The following is a 17158-nucleotide window of genomic DNA, read 5'->3' on the forward strand; positions in this document are numbered from 1 at the left end:
ATGAGCTGGGCTGTCCCAGACCACAGTCTAAGGCAGCCTGGAATCAGTTGGTGAGTGAACATCACCCAACTCCCATTCCATGTCAGCTCTCAATCTGAGACACAAAGCAAAAAGACACCCCAGAAAGTCCAATTTCTACTTAACTTAGGAAAGCCAAATGTTCCCCCCAAGAAGGATCTATGCAGTCAGTCTTGTAACAAAAACCTGCAGCACCTTGTGCTTCTTTGGTGGCTCTTCAGCAGAGTCACCTGGGGGGACGTGGGAGGGGACACTTTGTCCCACCCAGCCCCTCTGAGCATTCCCTGCCTGAACACTACAGCCAAATTTACATCTCTTTTTCCTGACAAAAGTAACACCATCAATGTCATCTTCTTCCCATAGGAAAATCTGAACAGCTCCAGGGTCATTCTATCACCTGATTTTGAACATAAGTAGTACATGGAAATGGAAGAACAAGGAAGACATCAAGGAAATTCACAGCATATTTTAATTAAAGTTGTTTCAATCATTCTCATAATTAACAGCTATTAGCTATTATTTACCATTTTCCAAGCTTCATTTTCAACACTGTATTAAAAAATCCAGAGGAGAAAAGCTTTAAAGCACATTTCTGACCTAATTAAAATAAATCCAAGGCCAATCAGGTTTTTAAGATGGGCTGTTGGGTTGGAAGAGAAGAATGAGCTGTGCATCCCAAGAGCAGCATCAGGAACCACACCCTGTGACCTCAAACCATCAGAAGAAACACTGATCTCTGGGAGAACAGGGAGAACATTTCTGAGGGAGCCCATGGCTGCTCTCACACACAATTACTGACTCCAGAAATCCCAACGGATTTCCCAACAACAGACCTTGACCCACGGGAGAGCCCAGGCTGTACCACACACAGCCCGTGCACAGCCAGACAGCAGCAGAACCAACCCAACAGCACCAGGGAGACTCCCCAGGAATCCAGATTGAAATTTCCAAAGGCAAATCAAAGGCAAATCAAAGGAGCAATTTGATTTTCCACGTCCTCTTCCATAGTCTTTGCAACATCCAATTCCAAGTTCCTTCTTTAAGCCTCAAGGCTTATGCAAACTGCAAGAAGAAGGGAAAGGAGAGACAATTATGTTCTGCCCTCATCAACCACACACTTTTCTTCTTCTTTTCATAAATAAGACACATTTTGGCATTAGATTAATTTCATGCCCTGTGCTGGCAAATAGAAATATGTGTAGTTACTGATGATAACTTTTCCTATCATTAAAAAAAAACAAACAAAAAACCCCTGAAAAACAAACAAACAAAAAACATTAAAAACCAACCCTACACACAAAAAAAAAATCCACTGTCTGAAATCCAGACCTGTGGGAGAGGAGCATCAGGAGTGGACTGAAACAGCAGTACTCAAATATTGGACTTACTGTTTGAGAGAAGCTCTTAAAGCTCTTTAATATATTTCAACCCTGGCAGGAAAAATCTGAAGCACACACTGAGCCTTTCTAGGCCTGTGTGAGTCTCCCTGAGCCTGACTTTAGCAGGGACATTCCCATGACTCCAACATCTGTTGTACCTGAATCCATATCGGTTGAGACTGTGATTGACCAGGACACAAACCTTGTACAGGGAATCCTGACAGGGAGAGCTTTAAATCCAAGGTCTGCTTAGGAGTGGTTTAAAAAGGTAAGAATTCCCAGGAGTCAGTCAGTGAGAGAAGGAATGATTCTTAGGGGGTAAGAATCCACTCACCGCAGCCTTCAGGGCCTGGTCCAGGTCAGCCAGTAAATCCTCCTCATCCTCCAAACCCACAGAGAGACGAATCAACGTATCAGTGATGCCGAGAGCTTCCCTCTCCTCCTGGGGCACTGAGGCATGGGTCATGATGGCCCTGCAGGGACAAACACCAGCCTGTTTCCTAAGAACTTTGCACTTTCCTCAGTAAAGCCCAAACCAGCTGGCTTTCTGCCAGCACCTCAAAGTTTCACGAGGTTTTACACCTTTTCTGTGCCACTTGCTGCTGAACCCACAGATGGAAAGAGCTCGTGGCAGTGACTGTAAATGATGTGAAGTCAGAGACTTTAGACTTTCAGGAAAGTACTTCTAAGCTACAAATTATAAATAAGAAGTTGGATACTTCAAAATCTGGAGCTAAAAATGGAGAAAATCCCATTCCTCTTCCTTCCAGAATTTTTTAGGGTTTTTTTTTGCTCTAAAAGCTCTGCTCTGCACGTGGAGAAGCAGCTGCAGTGAACAGCCTCCAGTATAAAAACTCCTGTTTTCTATTAACTTCTGGTTTCTTCTTGTCAAACTGTACCAGATTACACTGAAGGGTTTACTCTCTGCAGGCTTGGAGGATATGGGCAAGAAGGTATTTTCCCCTGTGCTCCACCAACCAACTCACAATTTCTTCCAGCTGCTGGAGTGGTTTAAGATTTGCTGTTACACTAATGAATACCTGAAATGCTTTAGCACACAAAAAGCCATAAATTCCCATATATCTTTTTGAAAAGCAAATTGACTTTGAATAAAAGAATCTAATTCCGTATAAATCCTCTTTTTAGCCTTTTAACCTTAACAGGAGCAGCCAAGTGTTACTAAAATTCCCACAAAAAGTCCTGACAGGGAAAACAAGGCAGTTGGGTGCACGTACTGACCACGCCCTCTTGTGTGAGCAGGGAGCATGGCACAGCTCTTCCCTCCATCCCATCTGCTCCACAATTCCAACACACACGGATTTCTTGGATTGTTTTCAGAGTAACAAATTCCTAAATTCCAGTTTTCCAGTCAAAATTCCTCCATCACAGCACTCTCACATTCACAGAATTCACTCATTCCTGGAGCCTCTGCTAGGTTTGTGCTACACAACACACCATTCTTTCCATTACATGGAAAACAGCTTGGCCTCAGGGACTGGAAATATCTGTGCTGTCCCCCACTAATATTTTGGGGGACTCTGCAGCCTTTTTAGACTTTGAAGATAGAAGAATGACTTACGGGTGCTCTGCCAGGCTCTCATAGCCCCCCAGACTCTCAGCCAGGGTAAACACCTACGAGAAAGATGGAACACAAATTAACAAGGGTGAAAGGGAAGTGTGAAAGAAAGAAGTTAACAAGTTTCCATGGATGCATGGAAAGAGATGTCAAAGAATCATGGAATATCCTGAGCTGGAAGGGACCCACAAGAATCATGAGTCCAACTCCTGGCCCTGCAGACACCCCAACAATCCCACCCTGACCCTGAGAGCATTGTCCATATGCTCCTTGAGCTCTGGCAGCCTTGGAGCAATGACCACTTCAAGGACATTATGCAAAGAAAAAGAATGTTTAGGGGGCTTTTTCCCTAAGTTTTTCTATAATAAGTTTTATTTTATAAATGGTATTAGTGTAATTCAGGAATAAAGTGTACATTTAGCAAGTAAGAGCAACTAAGATTTAAAACAGACTCATCCTGCCCCATCCTTGGAAGTGTCCAAGGCCAGGTCGGATGGGACTTGGAGCAGTCTGGTATAGTGGAAGGTGTCCCTGCCCATGGCAGGGGGTAGTAGAAGATGGGCTTTAAGGTCCCTTCCAACCCAAACCAGTGTGGGATTCTATGATTCTTTGGAATGACTTTACTTTTGGACAAGCCTAGTGACAAACTGATGGTCATCCAAGTCAAAGGGCTTGGATAACTGTCAGGAACTACTTCTCCTGAGACACATTCCCTGATATTTCTTGTCAAAGCTGGCAGATCTCCTGTGCCAGGATTCAGTCCTTTCTCTCAGGTCAAAGGATATTTTGTGGGCCAACCGTATTTTTAGTAAATTCATTTTCAGTGGGTGACATCAGCTGGCAAGTGAGACAGGGGGCAGAAGGAAGTTCTAATTCACCTCCGCCAGTTCTTACTGATTGGTTTTTCCAAGAACAAAACAGCAAAACCAGTAGAGCAGGATGCAAATTAACCAGAGATCACGACTAGAAACACATCAAAGGGCACAGGCAGAATGAACACATGGCAAAACAGCAAAAACCTGTTGTTTGGGTCAAATAAACAACCAACCATTCTCCAAACTGAGGGACTCCCTCTCAGCTTCATGATTCAGGTTTCTCCTCAATGTTTCATTCTCCTGATGAGCACTTTGAAATATTCCAGCAGTGTTACACCAGCCACAGCTCCTCTGCTTCCAACTCCTGCAGGTATTTTGGCAAAAGGCCCTTTGTCAGCAGCATTTCCTGGGCTAACCTGGACACACCTCACCTTGCTGTGCAAAAAAACCCTTCCAAGGAGCTCAGGCATCTTTTGTTCCCTCTCATCAGCCTCACATTTACAAATTATCTATTATTTAGAGATGGTCACACCCAAAAGATTTGAGGAGCTTTGCAAGTACAGACAGACTCTCCCCTCACCAAGAAAAGCCACTTCGACCATCCCCCTCAGCAGGACAGTCCCAGGTCCCTCTGAGGAGGTGTTTTATTGCCATTTACCTTTAGGCTCTTGAGGAAGGCAGTAGCATGTTTGAGGTTCCCCTTGATGTAGAAGGTGATCATGCCAGGACAGCCCGTGCACTGGCGCTTCATCAGCTCATGCTGAGGGTGGGAAGGCAGCCCTGGAATTTGGGGAGTCACTTGGAGTGAATGACCCTCCCTTAGAGGTGGAGCAGCTTCCCCCTCAGCCTCTGCCAAGGTGGACACCCAGCTCAAGTCACCCCTGGAATCTGGGGAGTGACTTGGAGTGAATTACCCTCCTTCAGAGGTGAAGCAGCTCCCCCTCAGCCCACTCCAAGGTGTCCACCTTGGAGCTCCAAGGTGTCCACCCTGCCCAAGTCACCACATGAAGGTGACGATGACATGGAGCATCACAGCACCCAAACCCACCCTCTGGGACATTTCCTGCTCAGAGGTCCTGCCAACCCACCTGGGAAAAGGACCTTCTCCACCCGGGAATGTGACTCCAGGAACTGGGCAACGGCCAGGGCATTGTGGAAGTGCTGCTTCATGCGGATGGGCAGCGTCTTCAGCCCCCGGTTGCACAGGTAACAGTCAAAGGCAGACGGGATGGCCCCGAGAGCTGGGGAAGGGAGACAAAATTCCTCAGAGAAAAGGGGTTGGTTTGGGTTTAAGTACAACTGATACAGTCCTAATCCCCAACATTTCTAAAGTTAGAACGTGACAAGTGGGAAGACACCTGCTGCAATCTACCTTCCTCATCTCACACACGTGGGGAGCCAATTAATGAGGTGAATTAACAAGCTGAAGCCTCAGGGGTTCTATTTATTAGACATAATATACCTTTATTGTCTCTGCTGTAGGCAGAGAGCAGGCAGAACCCCATACAGAAATTTATTCCTGACAATTAAGAGGCAGTAAAATGCTCGAAATCAACATATACAAGAAAATTCTGATGTGTGAGTTTAAAAAACCCCTTTAACTGCAGGTGTGCACAAGGCAGAGACCCTGATGCTTCCAGGATGTGCCTCATCAGTTCTCTAGAAGCAGTTAAGAAGTGGAGACCAGTGTAATTAATTTTATTAAGTTTATTAAGTTTATTTTATTAATTTAAACATTATTTTAATTGTATTAAAATTTATTAAAATAAAAATTTATTTTATTATTCCCAGTTCTGCCCATTTGCGCTGTATCTCTAAGCAGAATTCCCACTTGTGTGCATCCCCATGCTCCCCAGCAGGAGCTGGTTTGTGACCAGGATTCATTTCCAGGTATTTCCTGTATTAGTACTCACAATTCTGCAGGAATTTGAGCCTCTCATAGAGATCATCCCGGTTCACTGAGACCAGCCCCATCACCACATCACTGTGCCCTACAAATGAAGACAAGAACAGGATCAGCCATTCCATCTGCTCCAGGGTTCTGCCTCAACCCCCCAGTTTCTCCATCCTGGTGTTACTAAAACCCCAGTTTTGCAAGGCCCTGGGTTGTTCCTGAAGCTCTAGCCTTTCTTCCTGTGCAGACAGAAATCACAAGGCAGATTTGGGCTGTTTCTAAAGCTCTGCTCAGCACTGTCTCCTGCACTGACACTTCCCAGGGCACCTCTGCCACCTGCCAGGACACTGCAGGGACCAGAAATGTCCTGGAGAGAAGCTCCAGGCTCCTGGCTCAGGGAGAGCAGTTCCCAACCCACCTTCTCCTGAAGGCACCTGCTTTGTTGTAGCCAAATTAAAGCCAGCATGGCTTTATAATAATAATAATTCATGTTATCACAGAATCCCAGACTGGTTTGGGCTGGGAAGAACCTTAAACATCACATCCCACCCCCTGCCATGGGCAGGGACACCTTCCACTATCCCAGGTTGCTCCAAGCCCCATCCAACCTGGCCTTGGACACTTCCAGGGATGGGGCAGCCACAACTTCTCTGAGCAACCTGTGCCAGGGCCTCACCACCCTCACAGGGAAGGATTTCTTCCCAATATTCCATCCAACCCTGCCCTAAGTAGGTGCTGAACTCCCACACTTACCGTTCAAGTACTTGGTCGCAGAATTCATACAAATATCAGCCCCCAGGGACAGAGGACACTGAAACAAAATTAAATTCACAGCTCTGATTAATGCCTGCATGCAGCCAGGTTCACTTCCAGCTATCCAAAAAGGCCTACACAGCAAAAAATAAGTGGAGAAACTAAAGAAAAACCCACAAAAACTTAACACTTTAAACACAAAAACCGGAGAATGATGACTGAATGTGTGATAAAACCAAAAGCACAGGGAGACACTCTGAATTCAAGATAAGCACACTCAAATGTGATTTAACAGCACTGGCCCAATTCCCACTGGCTTCAGGGAGAGAAATGGTTCAATCCATCTAACATACAGTTATATATTTGGGAAAAAATAGTTCTATTGCTTAGCTGAGGCAAGAGAAATAATGGTGTTTACTCTCTAAAGTGGATTTCCTTAGAAAATTATGACCTCAAGACAGTCTGAAAAGTAAAAAAATTGCATTGTTTTCCAAGTATTGGTGATATTACACTGAAAAAACTGAAAACATGAGGAAAGGAAAGGAGGTTTTCTTTGCCAGCTGTTTTTCCTCACTTCCCAGCTTTGTTCCCAGAAGCCTTTTGAAGGTGCGACAAAGCAAGGGGTTGATGGGCAAGAGGTCATGAACAACATAATTCTTTTAATTGGGACTTGGCACGTAATATAAACATATTCCAAAGAGCAAAGAGCATCAGCGTGTTAAAAGGTAACAAAGTAAGCAGGTCTAAAGACTGCTGAGCCAGACTGAACATGGACATCCATCCAAGGAACATGGATAACACTCACTCCCAATGCACAGCCAGAATCACCATGGAAAAATGCCTTTTACACTCAATATTGACACACAAACATCTCTGAAATTCTCATTTGCTTAGCACCAGCAGAGGTCTAGAGGGGTTTAACAACACTACCTACTCCCCTCATCAAAATCAATTATTAGCACTGGCACCAGGCTGACCCAGACTCATTAACCAGCCCAGCTCACTTTGTGCCTTTCACACCCCCCTTTCTGAAGTAAATTGTGAATTCTGAACTGAATAACACATTGCAGGGGGGAATCACCAAGCTTCTGGAATGTCCCAGACCAACTGCAGTGCTGCTGGAGCTTAGCATTAACACTTTGTGTAGAGCTCCCTAAATTCAGGAAGATCTCAGTACCCTGAACAAAACCAGACACTTTGCCTTTGCACTCTGCCAGAAGGGTGACTTTGGACCTAAAACACAAGAGATTGGCTTGGTCTCCTGGGAAATTTATATGTATATTTCCAGTCCATATTGAGATCAACAAAACTTGGAAGTTTATTATTCTGAAACACTTTTAGAACTTAAGAAAATCACTTCCTTTTATCAATATAGAAAAGTTTTGTTGGTTGTTATAAACAAAGTTATAAAGTTCTAACTCACATATTCACCAAAATATTGAAGAAATATTGAATGTCTCAAAGGAAGATTGAACAAAGTTTGCTTGTTTTAACTTTTTCTTCCACTACTTTTTCTAGACTATCAAGTGGTTCAGAACGGCGCTTAAACAGCATATACAAAAGAATTGCTATAAAAAGGCCAAAGTCAGAAAACAGGACACTTCTTAACAAGCCTGCTGTGATTTTCATCAGAAAGAACCAAAATCCATGATTTTTGAATGACAGATACACCTCCACTGATGCAACCAGCAGCATTAACCTGCAGCTAGAAACAGAGCAGGTGATTTTACATGCAAAGATCAAACCGCAGTTCCTTGGTGCTTCCTGTTTGAAAATGTCTCTTGAACTACACTGAGTAATGGGATAATGGTGAACACACCTGGAAATAGGGAGACATGAAGGTGTTGTCCACTGCCAGGAGAACATCCCCGTGTTTATGTGCCTCATCTGCACAGGCACGGATGTCGATGACCTTCATCATGGGGTTGGTGGGGGTCTCGATCCAAATCAGCTGCACAAATCCAACAGAAACCACCATGTCAGAGATTTTCAGTGCTGCTGATGCCCCTTGGGTAAGTGAGAAGTGCTTTCAATGATAATTTATTGAGTGCCAGCTTCCCAGAGTGAAAACAAGGTTTCCCTGCTGGAGCAAAGGAAGGTTCCTTAGGAGAGGTGATTCCCCACAAACTCAACATGGGAAGCACAGCAAAGCTTTTGCAAATCCAGGTTCATCCCACCTGGAGAAGGCCTGACAGAGCAAGAACAAAGTCATTATGCCCAAAGGTCTGAAACACTTCCCTGGAGCAAGGGATTATCCACTCCAGTGCCATGGAGCACCTCCAACTCTGAGCTCAGTGTTCCCTATGCTCTTTTTTACCTTTTCCCTTCTCCTCTCTCTCTTCAGGGTGTTTCTTTGTCTTCTTAAAATGTTTTACACGAGGCAGCACAAACATTACCACATGCCCTGGTGGGACCAGCAGTGCCCCAACCCCCGCAGCCCCTCAGATCAACACAGACACCAAATTCAACACGAGTAAGAATAAAACTATCTAACAATATTCATTTCCCTCTCCCCTACCTTGGTCTGTGGTGTAATTGCAGCTTCCAGGCATTTTGGTTTTGTGCAGTCAACAAAAACTACCTTCAAACCAATTTCTGAGGCGATTCTCCTGAAGTATCTGTTTGTGCCTAAAAAAAATCCCAAATCACAAAATGAAACAACTTCCTTTGACTTCCCTTCACTGCTCTCCAGTCTTTTGTATCACCCAGGGAAAGTCAGGAGGGCACAGCTTTGTGCTGCACGTAAATGACAAATGAGTATTGTTTTTATTTCCAAAAACGTTTAAAGATTGTTGTAGTTTTAATTATCATGAAAAAGTAATAATGGGAATATGGGATCAGAGTGATTTGTGAAGTATTTGAAATCAATGGGGTTTTTTTATCAGAAAATTAAACAGAGAAGCATCAAGGAGAAGACCCCAGAACTGTGTTTATTATCATTCCACTAAAAGTGATTTTTTCCTTCCTATCTGTCTTTGGAACCTTTCATTGAGAAGATTAAAAGAATCCAGCAGCAAACAGCTGATCAATAGATGTGCAACACACTACCTGGAAATACTGATTGGATTAAAAATCAATTTACTGGGTGTCTCTACCAAGGTTATTCCACATGGACTCTCTTCTGTCCAACAGCAGTTTGCCATCAAAGCATGAAGGGATGGAATATGGAGATTGGCACAGCTGAGTGATTTGAGGGTTTAAGGAAACACTTATTTTATAACAAAAATATGAAAAAAAAAATCAGGGGAAAAACAATAAAATTATCTTTGCAAAAGTCACCCCAGGTCGAGGCTTTAAGGAGCAGGTGAACAAGTTTTGCTTGAAAAATACCCCCCTGAGCCCTTTAGAAGTGAGGAACTGCCCATGTGCTCTGGTTAAATGACTGACTGAGTTGTGGTGAGAGAGCTGTGAGCTAAAGGAGCAGAGATTCCTGCTATCTCCAGCTGCAGTTGGAGAATACTCTCTAGCATGACAGAACTTCAGTGTGAAAAGCAAATGTGTGTGTTTGGATTTGATGTGCACAAGCACAGAGAACTGACTGGCAAACACTCAGCACTTCTAGGGGAAAGAAAAGTAGATTTCCAGGTTTTCCAGCTATTGATTGGGAAACCTGCCTCTAACCTTCCCTTGATAACACAGCAGGTTGGATCTCTCTGTGCCAAGGCCTTGGAAACTCCAGCCCTGCTGACCAATGGAACAGAGGTCACACACCAAGGAACTGTCACATCATGTCTTACCAGCATGTTCCTCCTCAGGAATTCTGGGTGACCTAAACCTTCTGAAAAACTTGGCTGAGGTGGATATCCGCTTGGACTGGGAGTTGTTGATAAATATGATGCAAGATCAACACCTAAGAGTGGGCTGTGGCATCTCTGAAGTGTTCAGAAAGCACAGGGACAACAGAGGGAAGCTGTGCTTTGGGCGGAGATGATGGAACAGTTGTCTGGAACAGTCCAGACAAAATGCTGGTTGGTAAAGGGTCAAACCTAGGGAAAGAGGGTCCTGCTCTGCAAACGAACCTGTGCAGCACTAAGATGTTGCTATTTCCCCTCATGCAAATATGTATTTGTTGTTACATATTTTTAAACCTCCATGTTGTGCCAATGAAATGTTTCAGTGCCTGAATTTCTAACACCCAAATCAGACAGCAGTATCTGTGTTCTCACAAGGTGAAAAGGCTTCAAAGAAAAGGGGAATTTCAGAGAGGTCAGTTCTATTTTATGCTTTGCACAGCGAAGATCAAAGCCCCCATGGTGCTGTACATACCTCCATAGACATCATCCATGCAGATGATTGTGTCCCCTGTCTTCAACAGGTGACAGATGTTCAGAAGAGCTGCTAAGCCCGAAGAATAAGCTAAACCTAGAACAGAACAGAGTAAGTAGCAGACAAGCTGTATTTGATGTGATACAACCTGGTTAGACCTGCCTTCACCTCCCTCACTTTGTCTCTCAAAGGAACCTGTTCTGTCATTCTCCCTCTCCCTCACTTGGTGAGTGGAGCCAGTTAAAGCAGCAGCTTGATTTACACAGCTTGGAACCAGGATGGACACTGGTGCCAGACTGGGAACAGACTGGGACCAGGGGCTGCCTGTTCCCCCTCCCCACTGCATCCAGCACTGCTGCACAGGGATGGATCAAGCTTAGCTCAGGCATCAAGCACAGTGAGGAAGAACAACAGAAAGCCCAGGGATTGAGCTGGACTTTCCAACAATAACTGCTGGACTATGACACGATAAAGCAGCTTTTGCTGTGAATAAGAACTGAGATCATGGAATCATGGCATGGTTTGGGTTGGAGGGGACTTAAAGCTCACCCCATTCCACTCCCTGCCATGGGCAGGGACACCTCCCACTAGTCCAGGTTGCCCCAAGCCCTCTCCAAGCCACGAATTACTCACTGTATTTGGCTCCATCAAGGGCGGCCACAGCCTTTTCCAGGCAATCCCGAGTTGGGTTCCCAGACCGGCTGTACTCATATCCCTGGGGTAGGAGTGAGAGACAATGTAAGAGAGAGCACTGGGAAAGCTTTAGACAATACTACTTCCAGGTTCCTTCAAGAGCCCTCACTGGGGGCATCCAGCTCCTCCCAGAACAGCAGGAGGGTTTCCTGGCACAACAACTGGGCATCTACACCAGCAAAAGCTGTCTGGGGGTGCACTGGGGGTGCAGCCACATTCTCCTACTTTTTCCTAAACATCAATCCGTGGTCACTGTTGGAGAAAAGGTCTTGGGCTGACACAATCCACTCACTCTCAGATCCCAAAATGGGTCAGGTTGGAAGAGACCACAGTGAGACATTTGCTCCCACCTCCCTGCTCAAGCAGGGCCATCCCAGAGCACATGGCACAGGATTGTGTCCAGAGTGTTCCTGAATATATCCAGGGAGGGAGACTCCACAACCTCTCTGGAGGGAATTATCAGGGAAAATTTTCCCATCTCCACCACGCTCAGCCTGAGAGATGGCACAGGGCCAACTGTACCTGTCACTTCCTGAGAGCCCAAACGTGTCCCTGGCAAGTTCCGCAACTCACTGCTCCAGCTTTTATGGGAATTCTGGGAAGATTTAATGGGGAAAACCACTCCTGCATGCTGGATGCAGCAGGTACAGAGAACCTGCTGAGCACCTGGGATTTGCATTCTTTGAGGATTCCTGTTTAATGACAACTTCCTCATGCTCTGGAATTCCTCCCAATCCTCCGGCAAAGCTCCCGGCAGGAACACCAACAGCCTGTCATCAGGATTGTGGATACAGCAGCTGACTCCTTCTGAGGACTTCTCCAGCGCAGCTGCCTGCTCCCAGGCATTCCCAGCTGAATTCTGTGTGGAATCAGGGATCACAGGGCACATCCCTTCTGCCCAGCCGGCCCAGTTCAGCCTGTGGCTTTGGAGCAGATCCTGGTTTAGGAGGGGCGGATTTGTGCCATGGCCCATCAGAAACTTCGGGATAGGTCAGTGCAAACCTTCCCAGTAGTTCCTATGGGGCATCCACAAAATCCTTATGAAATATTTCCTTCTGTTTGGAAGGAAAACTAAAGCAGCCTCTCACACAACATGTGTGAAGGAGAACACGGATTCTGCCTGGGCCCTGCATCTGGAAAATGGGCAGGTAAAGCTTCCGAGAGTCTCTGTGCAGCCCATGGAGCTGGGCAGCAGCATCCCTGCCCCTGCTCCCCTTCCTCCTCGTTTCACGTGGAAATCATTCCAAACTCTCTCAGTTCCCGGGAAAACACAATCACAGTCTGGGTCAGGCTGGAAGGGACCGCAGTGGCTCACCTGGTCCCACCTCCCTGCTCCAGCAGAGTCATCCCAGAGCACATGGCACAGGATTGTGTCCACACAGGTCTAGAATATCTCCAGTGAGGGAGATTCCACCTGGGCGAAACCACCGCTTCCAGCGGGAAAAAGATGCTCTTTTTGTCCAGAAGCTGCCACGTAGGAAAACACTTCCATCGGGAGCTCCCTCCCCTTCCCAGGGGCAGCCGCTTCCCGGACCTCCCCACGCCGGGCCTTCGGGGTCCCCCCGGTGTGCCCATTAGCTCAGTGCCCCCGTGGGTGTCTCAGTCCCCCCGAGGACGGCTCGGTACCCCCGCAGGTGCCCCGGGGGTGACCCGATGCCGCGGTGGCGGCCGCACTCACCGCGTGCTCGCCGGGCGCCCGCTGCTTGAAGGTGGTGGAGAGCGAGATGGGCGGCACCACGGCCCCGGAGCGCCACTGCTCGGGGTCCTGCCCGGCGTGGATGGCGCGGGTGGCGAAGTGAGGGAAGGGTGGCAGGAAGCCGCGCTCCATGGCCGCGTGTCCCGTGTGTTCCGTGTGTCCCGCGTGTCCCGGGAACTGCCGCAGCCGCGGCGGCACCGCCGGGGGCACGGCGAGGGCGGGGCCTCGGCGCGGCCTCCCATTGGCTGCGGTGCCGGGGGGCGGGGCCAGACCTGCAGTGCAGCGCCCGCCCGCCGGGGGGAGCTCGCGAGCCGGGATCGTCCCGATCCTGGGGGATTGTCCCGATCCACGGGCGCCTTCCCTGGGAACGGAAAAGGGAGCAGCGCTGCCTGGATCACCTCAGCATCTGGGAAGAGGTAACCTCAGTACCAGCACACCCTGAAGTGACCTACGAGAGCAGAGCTGCAGAGAAGGATCTGGGAGTCCGAGTTGTCCCTGAGCCAGCCGTGTGTCCTGGAGCCAGGAGGGACAATGGGTTTCGGGGCTGCCTCGGGAAGAGCATTGCCAGCAGGTCAGGAAGGGGATCCTGCCCCTCTGCTCAGATCTGTGGAGTCACATCTGGAATGCTATGTCCAGTTCTGGGCTCCTCAGGACACAAGGGACATGGAGCTCCTGGAGAGGATCCAGCAGAGGCCACAAAGATGATTTGGAGCCTGGAGCATCTCTGATGAGAAGAGACCTGCAGGAGCTGGGCCTGGTCAGCCTTGAAAAGAGACACTGAGAGGGGATCCCCTCAGTCCATACAAACATCTCCAAGGGGTGTCAGAGGATGGTCCCAGACTGTACAGTGGTGCCCAGCGACAGGACAAGGAGCAATGGTCATAAACTAGAACACAAGAAGTTCCATCTCAACATGAGGAAGAATTTCTTTCCATGGAGGTGGCAGAGCACTGGAACACCTGCCCAGGGAGCGTGTGGAATCTCCCTCTCTGGAAACATTCCAAACCCACCTGCTCCAGGTGACCCTGTCCTGACAGGGAAGGTTGAATTGGGTGATCTCCAGAGGTCCATTCCAAACCCAGCTATTCTGGGATTTTGTGAAATATCTTATTAATGTGTATAAATATCTAAAGGAGGGGTGTCAGAAGGTGGACCAGCCTCTGCTCCGGGGTGGCCAGCAATGGGACAAGAGGAACAGACAGGAACTGATGCCCAGGAAGTTCCACCTGAACATGAGAAGAACTTCTTCCCTGTGCAGCAACCGAGCACTGGGACAGATTGCCCAGAGTGGAATGGAGTGTCCTCACTGGAGATATTTCAGAACTCTCTGGACACAATCCTGTCCCATCTGGAATGATCCTGCTGGAGCAGGGAGGTGGGACCAGGTGAGCCACTGTGGTCCCTTCCAGCCTGACACATTCTGCATTCTGGGATTAAAAATTAATTCATTGTGTCTCCCTGCCAAGGTTATTCCACATGGATTGACATCCACAGAACAGCAGTTTGCCTTCTGAGGGCAAAGGGCACACAGAGGTGGGTTCAGTGTGCTGAAGGATAAGTACAAAGGGGTTTTATATTATACTTTTTAAAGAAACATTTTCTTTACAACAAAAATACAAATAAAGTATGAGCAAAACTGGATCTAAGCAGAGCAAAACCCCTGGGTGTGCACAGGGCAGTGTCTCAGCCTGAGCACACAGCAGGAACCTGAGATTTAGGAGGGAGGAATTTCACCCTGTGGTGACAAATCTGCTTCCTATGGGAAACAGATCCTATGGAAAATGTCCACACTAAGCTCAGGGGCGAAGCTTTGCTGTGGACAACCGTCCTGCCGGGTCACAGCATTTCAGGTACCACCAAATCCCATAACAAGTCTGTCTCCTTTTTATAAAATCCAGGACAGTCAAGCAGAGGCAAAAGCAAAATGGAATTATTTCCTTGGCATACAAAATTCCTTCCTCCTTTTTTCCACTGTTCACCTCCACATATTCCTGGAGGAGGCTGGGCCTGTCCCTTGGTGCTCCTGCTCCTTTCATGGACACAGATCTCACCCAAATATCCCCAAACCTCCTGCTGAAACACTTCACTGAGCCAGGACAAAAAGAATTTTAGTCCCATGGATCAGTCCAAGTGAAAAGCTTGTGGTTTTTCCTGTGTAATAAGGACATATAAAAATTCCTGAAGTGCTTTGGGACAGCACGAACTGCAAGGAGAATCAACACTTCCACTTGATGTCTTGAAGTTCCTTATCTGCTTTTTCTTGTTAAGTTTCATTTCCTTAAATCCTTCCAGGAGGAATGCACCCATGAGAGATCACTCCTCCATTATTTATTTCCTGCTGGAGGAATTCCTTAAGTGAAGTTTCCACAGAGCCACAGCCCAGGAACTGTAGGAAATGGAGTTCTGGCACAATTCCTACTACTTTTATCCCAATTGTCTTTGAGACAGAGAAATTTTCAGTCATTTAAGAAAATGGAGAATATAAACAATGCAAAGTTCTGTTGGTAAATGGTCAAAAAAAACCCGGTTCTCAAGAATTTTTAGGTCCATAATAATTACACAGTTGAGATTCATTACAAACACCAGTTTTTCCCAGAGCCCTTCCCATGAGTAATGTCTTAGTTACATTTCTGTATTGAAAAAGGACTCCATAATAAGCTGGTAAACAGTGACTTCATGCCTTCAGTAATTAAAAATGTAACGTGAAGCTTCCAACATCAGCTAAAGCCTGAGCTAATCCATCTATTCCACAAGACCAGCTGTGCTCCATGTGTGTTTCCAGCATAGCACCAGAGAACGGACAGAAGATATCAGACCTGCTGACAGTGCCAACATCTCACATCCTCCTTGTAAATGGGTTTTAATTTTCCCTAAAAACAAGAAAAGACAGAAAATCTTGTTGAAAAGACCAATGGAATATAGAGCAAAAGCAACTTTGGGGTTTTGTTTTCCCTAGAATGATTTAAAATTCTGTATTAGGACTGTAAAAACCTGTATGGGAAGCGGCTGGGCTGTCACAGAAACCGTATTTCATAGTTCCTAAATCTCCCTATAACTCTTCTTGGACACTTAGGATGAGTGGAGAGGATGCCAACTGGGGAAAGACAGAGGTCACCCCGGCAGGCAGTTCTGTACCACGTCAGGTCTGATCTCCCTGACAACCTGGAGGTAGTTTCCCCTGGAAGCATTAGTAAAATATCCAGCGTGCCTGGAATTTGATGCATCATCACTTTTTTAATTATTCATTCCACTATTGGTAGCAGAAACTTGCAGAACTGGCACTGGAGCAGGAGCTGCTGTGAGAAATCAGGAAGCTCTTACCCGAACAGGTACTTTCTAAGCTGACAATGCACCTCAAAGGACTGACACCAGGACAGGGTGACTGTCCTCTCTTTCCCTTTCCCTGCACATGGTTTTGAGCAAGACAACTTGTCCAGGTCCCGTTGTTCCCCAGGGAACTTGTTTCACAGTCATGTATCACACTGGAGCTTTTCCTTCTATTCCCCTGTCCCTCAGGGAAGGAAATAGGCACCAAAATGAGGCAAGTGGGTGAATAGTGAAGGGTCTGGGTGATGTTTTGTTCAGAGGAGCATTGGTGGCCTATTGCTTTTCCTTTTCTCACAAGGGGATTCATGGAAGGAGAGCCCTCCATGACACAGGAAATATCCCCGAGCTCGTGTTCTTTCTGGGATTTGGCTCATTTGTGTGTGGTTTGTTTACACCTCTGTGTAAATGCAGTGCATAGATACACGGGGTCATCTCTCCGTTGCGTCAGACCAGCATGGATCAGGAGATTCACCCTGGCACTTTACACATCCCAGAGGAATCCGGAGGAGTCATCACAGCAGATTTTGGCACTGGACTGAGGACCTCGGCCCTTCCCTCATGATGTACAGCACCAGAAATGGTGCTTCTTCCCCTCTGAGATGGGTGGGAGCAGTTCCTGACGACCAGACCCTGTGCTGGAGCAGCAGTGCTGCTCCAAGGAGATAGACACAGGCAGGCACATCCCTCTGGGAAGGGCTGTCCCTCAGGAAGCAGGGACCTCGAGAGCTGCCTGGCCACGGT

General features: G+C 47.0%; 1 protein-coding gene and 1 long non-coding RNA gene across 2 annotated transcripts; both read right to left on the minus strand.

Annotated features, from left to right (window-relative positions):
- Positions 1-468: 468 nt before the first annotated feature.
- Positions 469-13349, minus strand: CTH (cystathionine gamma-lyase). The gene is made up of 12 exons (XM_027719082.2): positions 13073-13349; positions 11335-11416; positions 10702-10797; positions 8954-9063; positions 8255-8386; positions 6436-6493; positions 5702-5779; positions 4877-5029; positions 4447-4568; positions 2977-3029; positions 1732-1870; positions 469-1080 (listed from the first exon to the last, which is right to left on the minus strand). Exons 1-12 carry the CDS (start codon positions 13220-13222, stop codon positions 1072-1074), a joined length of 1182 nt encoding a protein of 393 aa, XP_027574883.1. The 5' UTR covers positions 13223-13349; the 3' UTR covers positions 469-1071.
- Positions 13350-15708: 2359 nt separating this feature from the next.
- Positions 15709-16793, minus strand: LOC120324895. The gene is made up of 2 exons (XR_005566579.1): positions 16412-16793; positions 15709-15960 (listed from the first exon to the last, which is right to left on the minus strand). It is a non-coding gene; the product is annotated as an uncharacterized LOC120324895 (long non-coding RNA).
- Positions 16794-17158: the final 365 nt, after the last annotated feature.

This window comes from Pipra filicauda, unplaced genomic scaffold (assembly GCF_003945595.2).
Source record: "Pipra filicauda isolate LSUMZ 115617 unplaced genomic scaffold, ASM394559v2 scaffold753_size109717_pilon, whole genome shotgun sequence".
NCBI lineage: Eukaryota > Metazoa > Chordata > Aves > Passeriformes > Pipridae > Pipra > Pipra filicauda.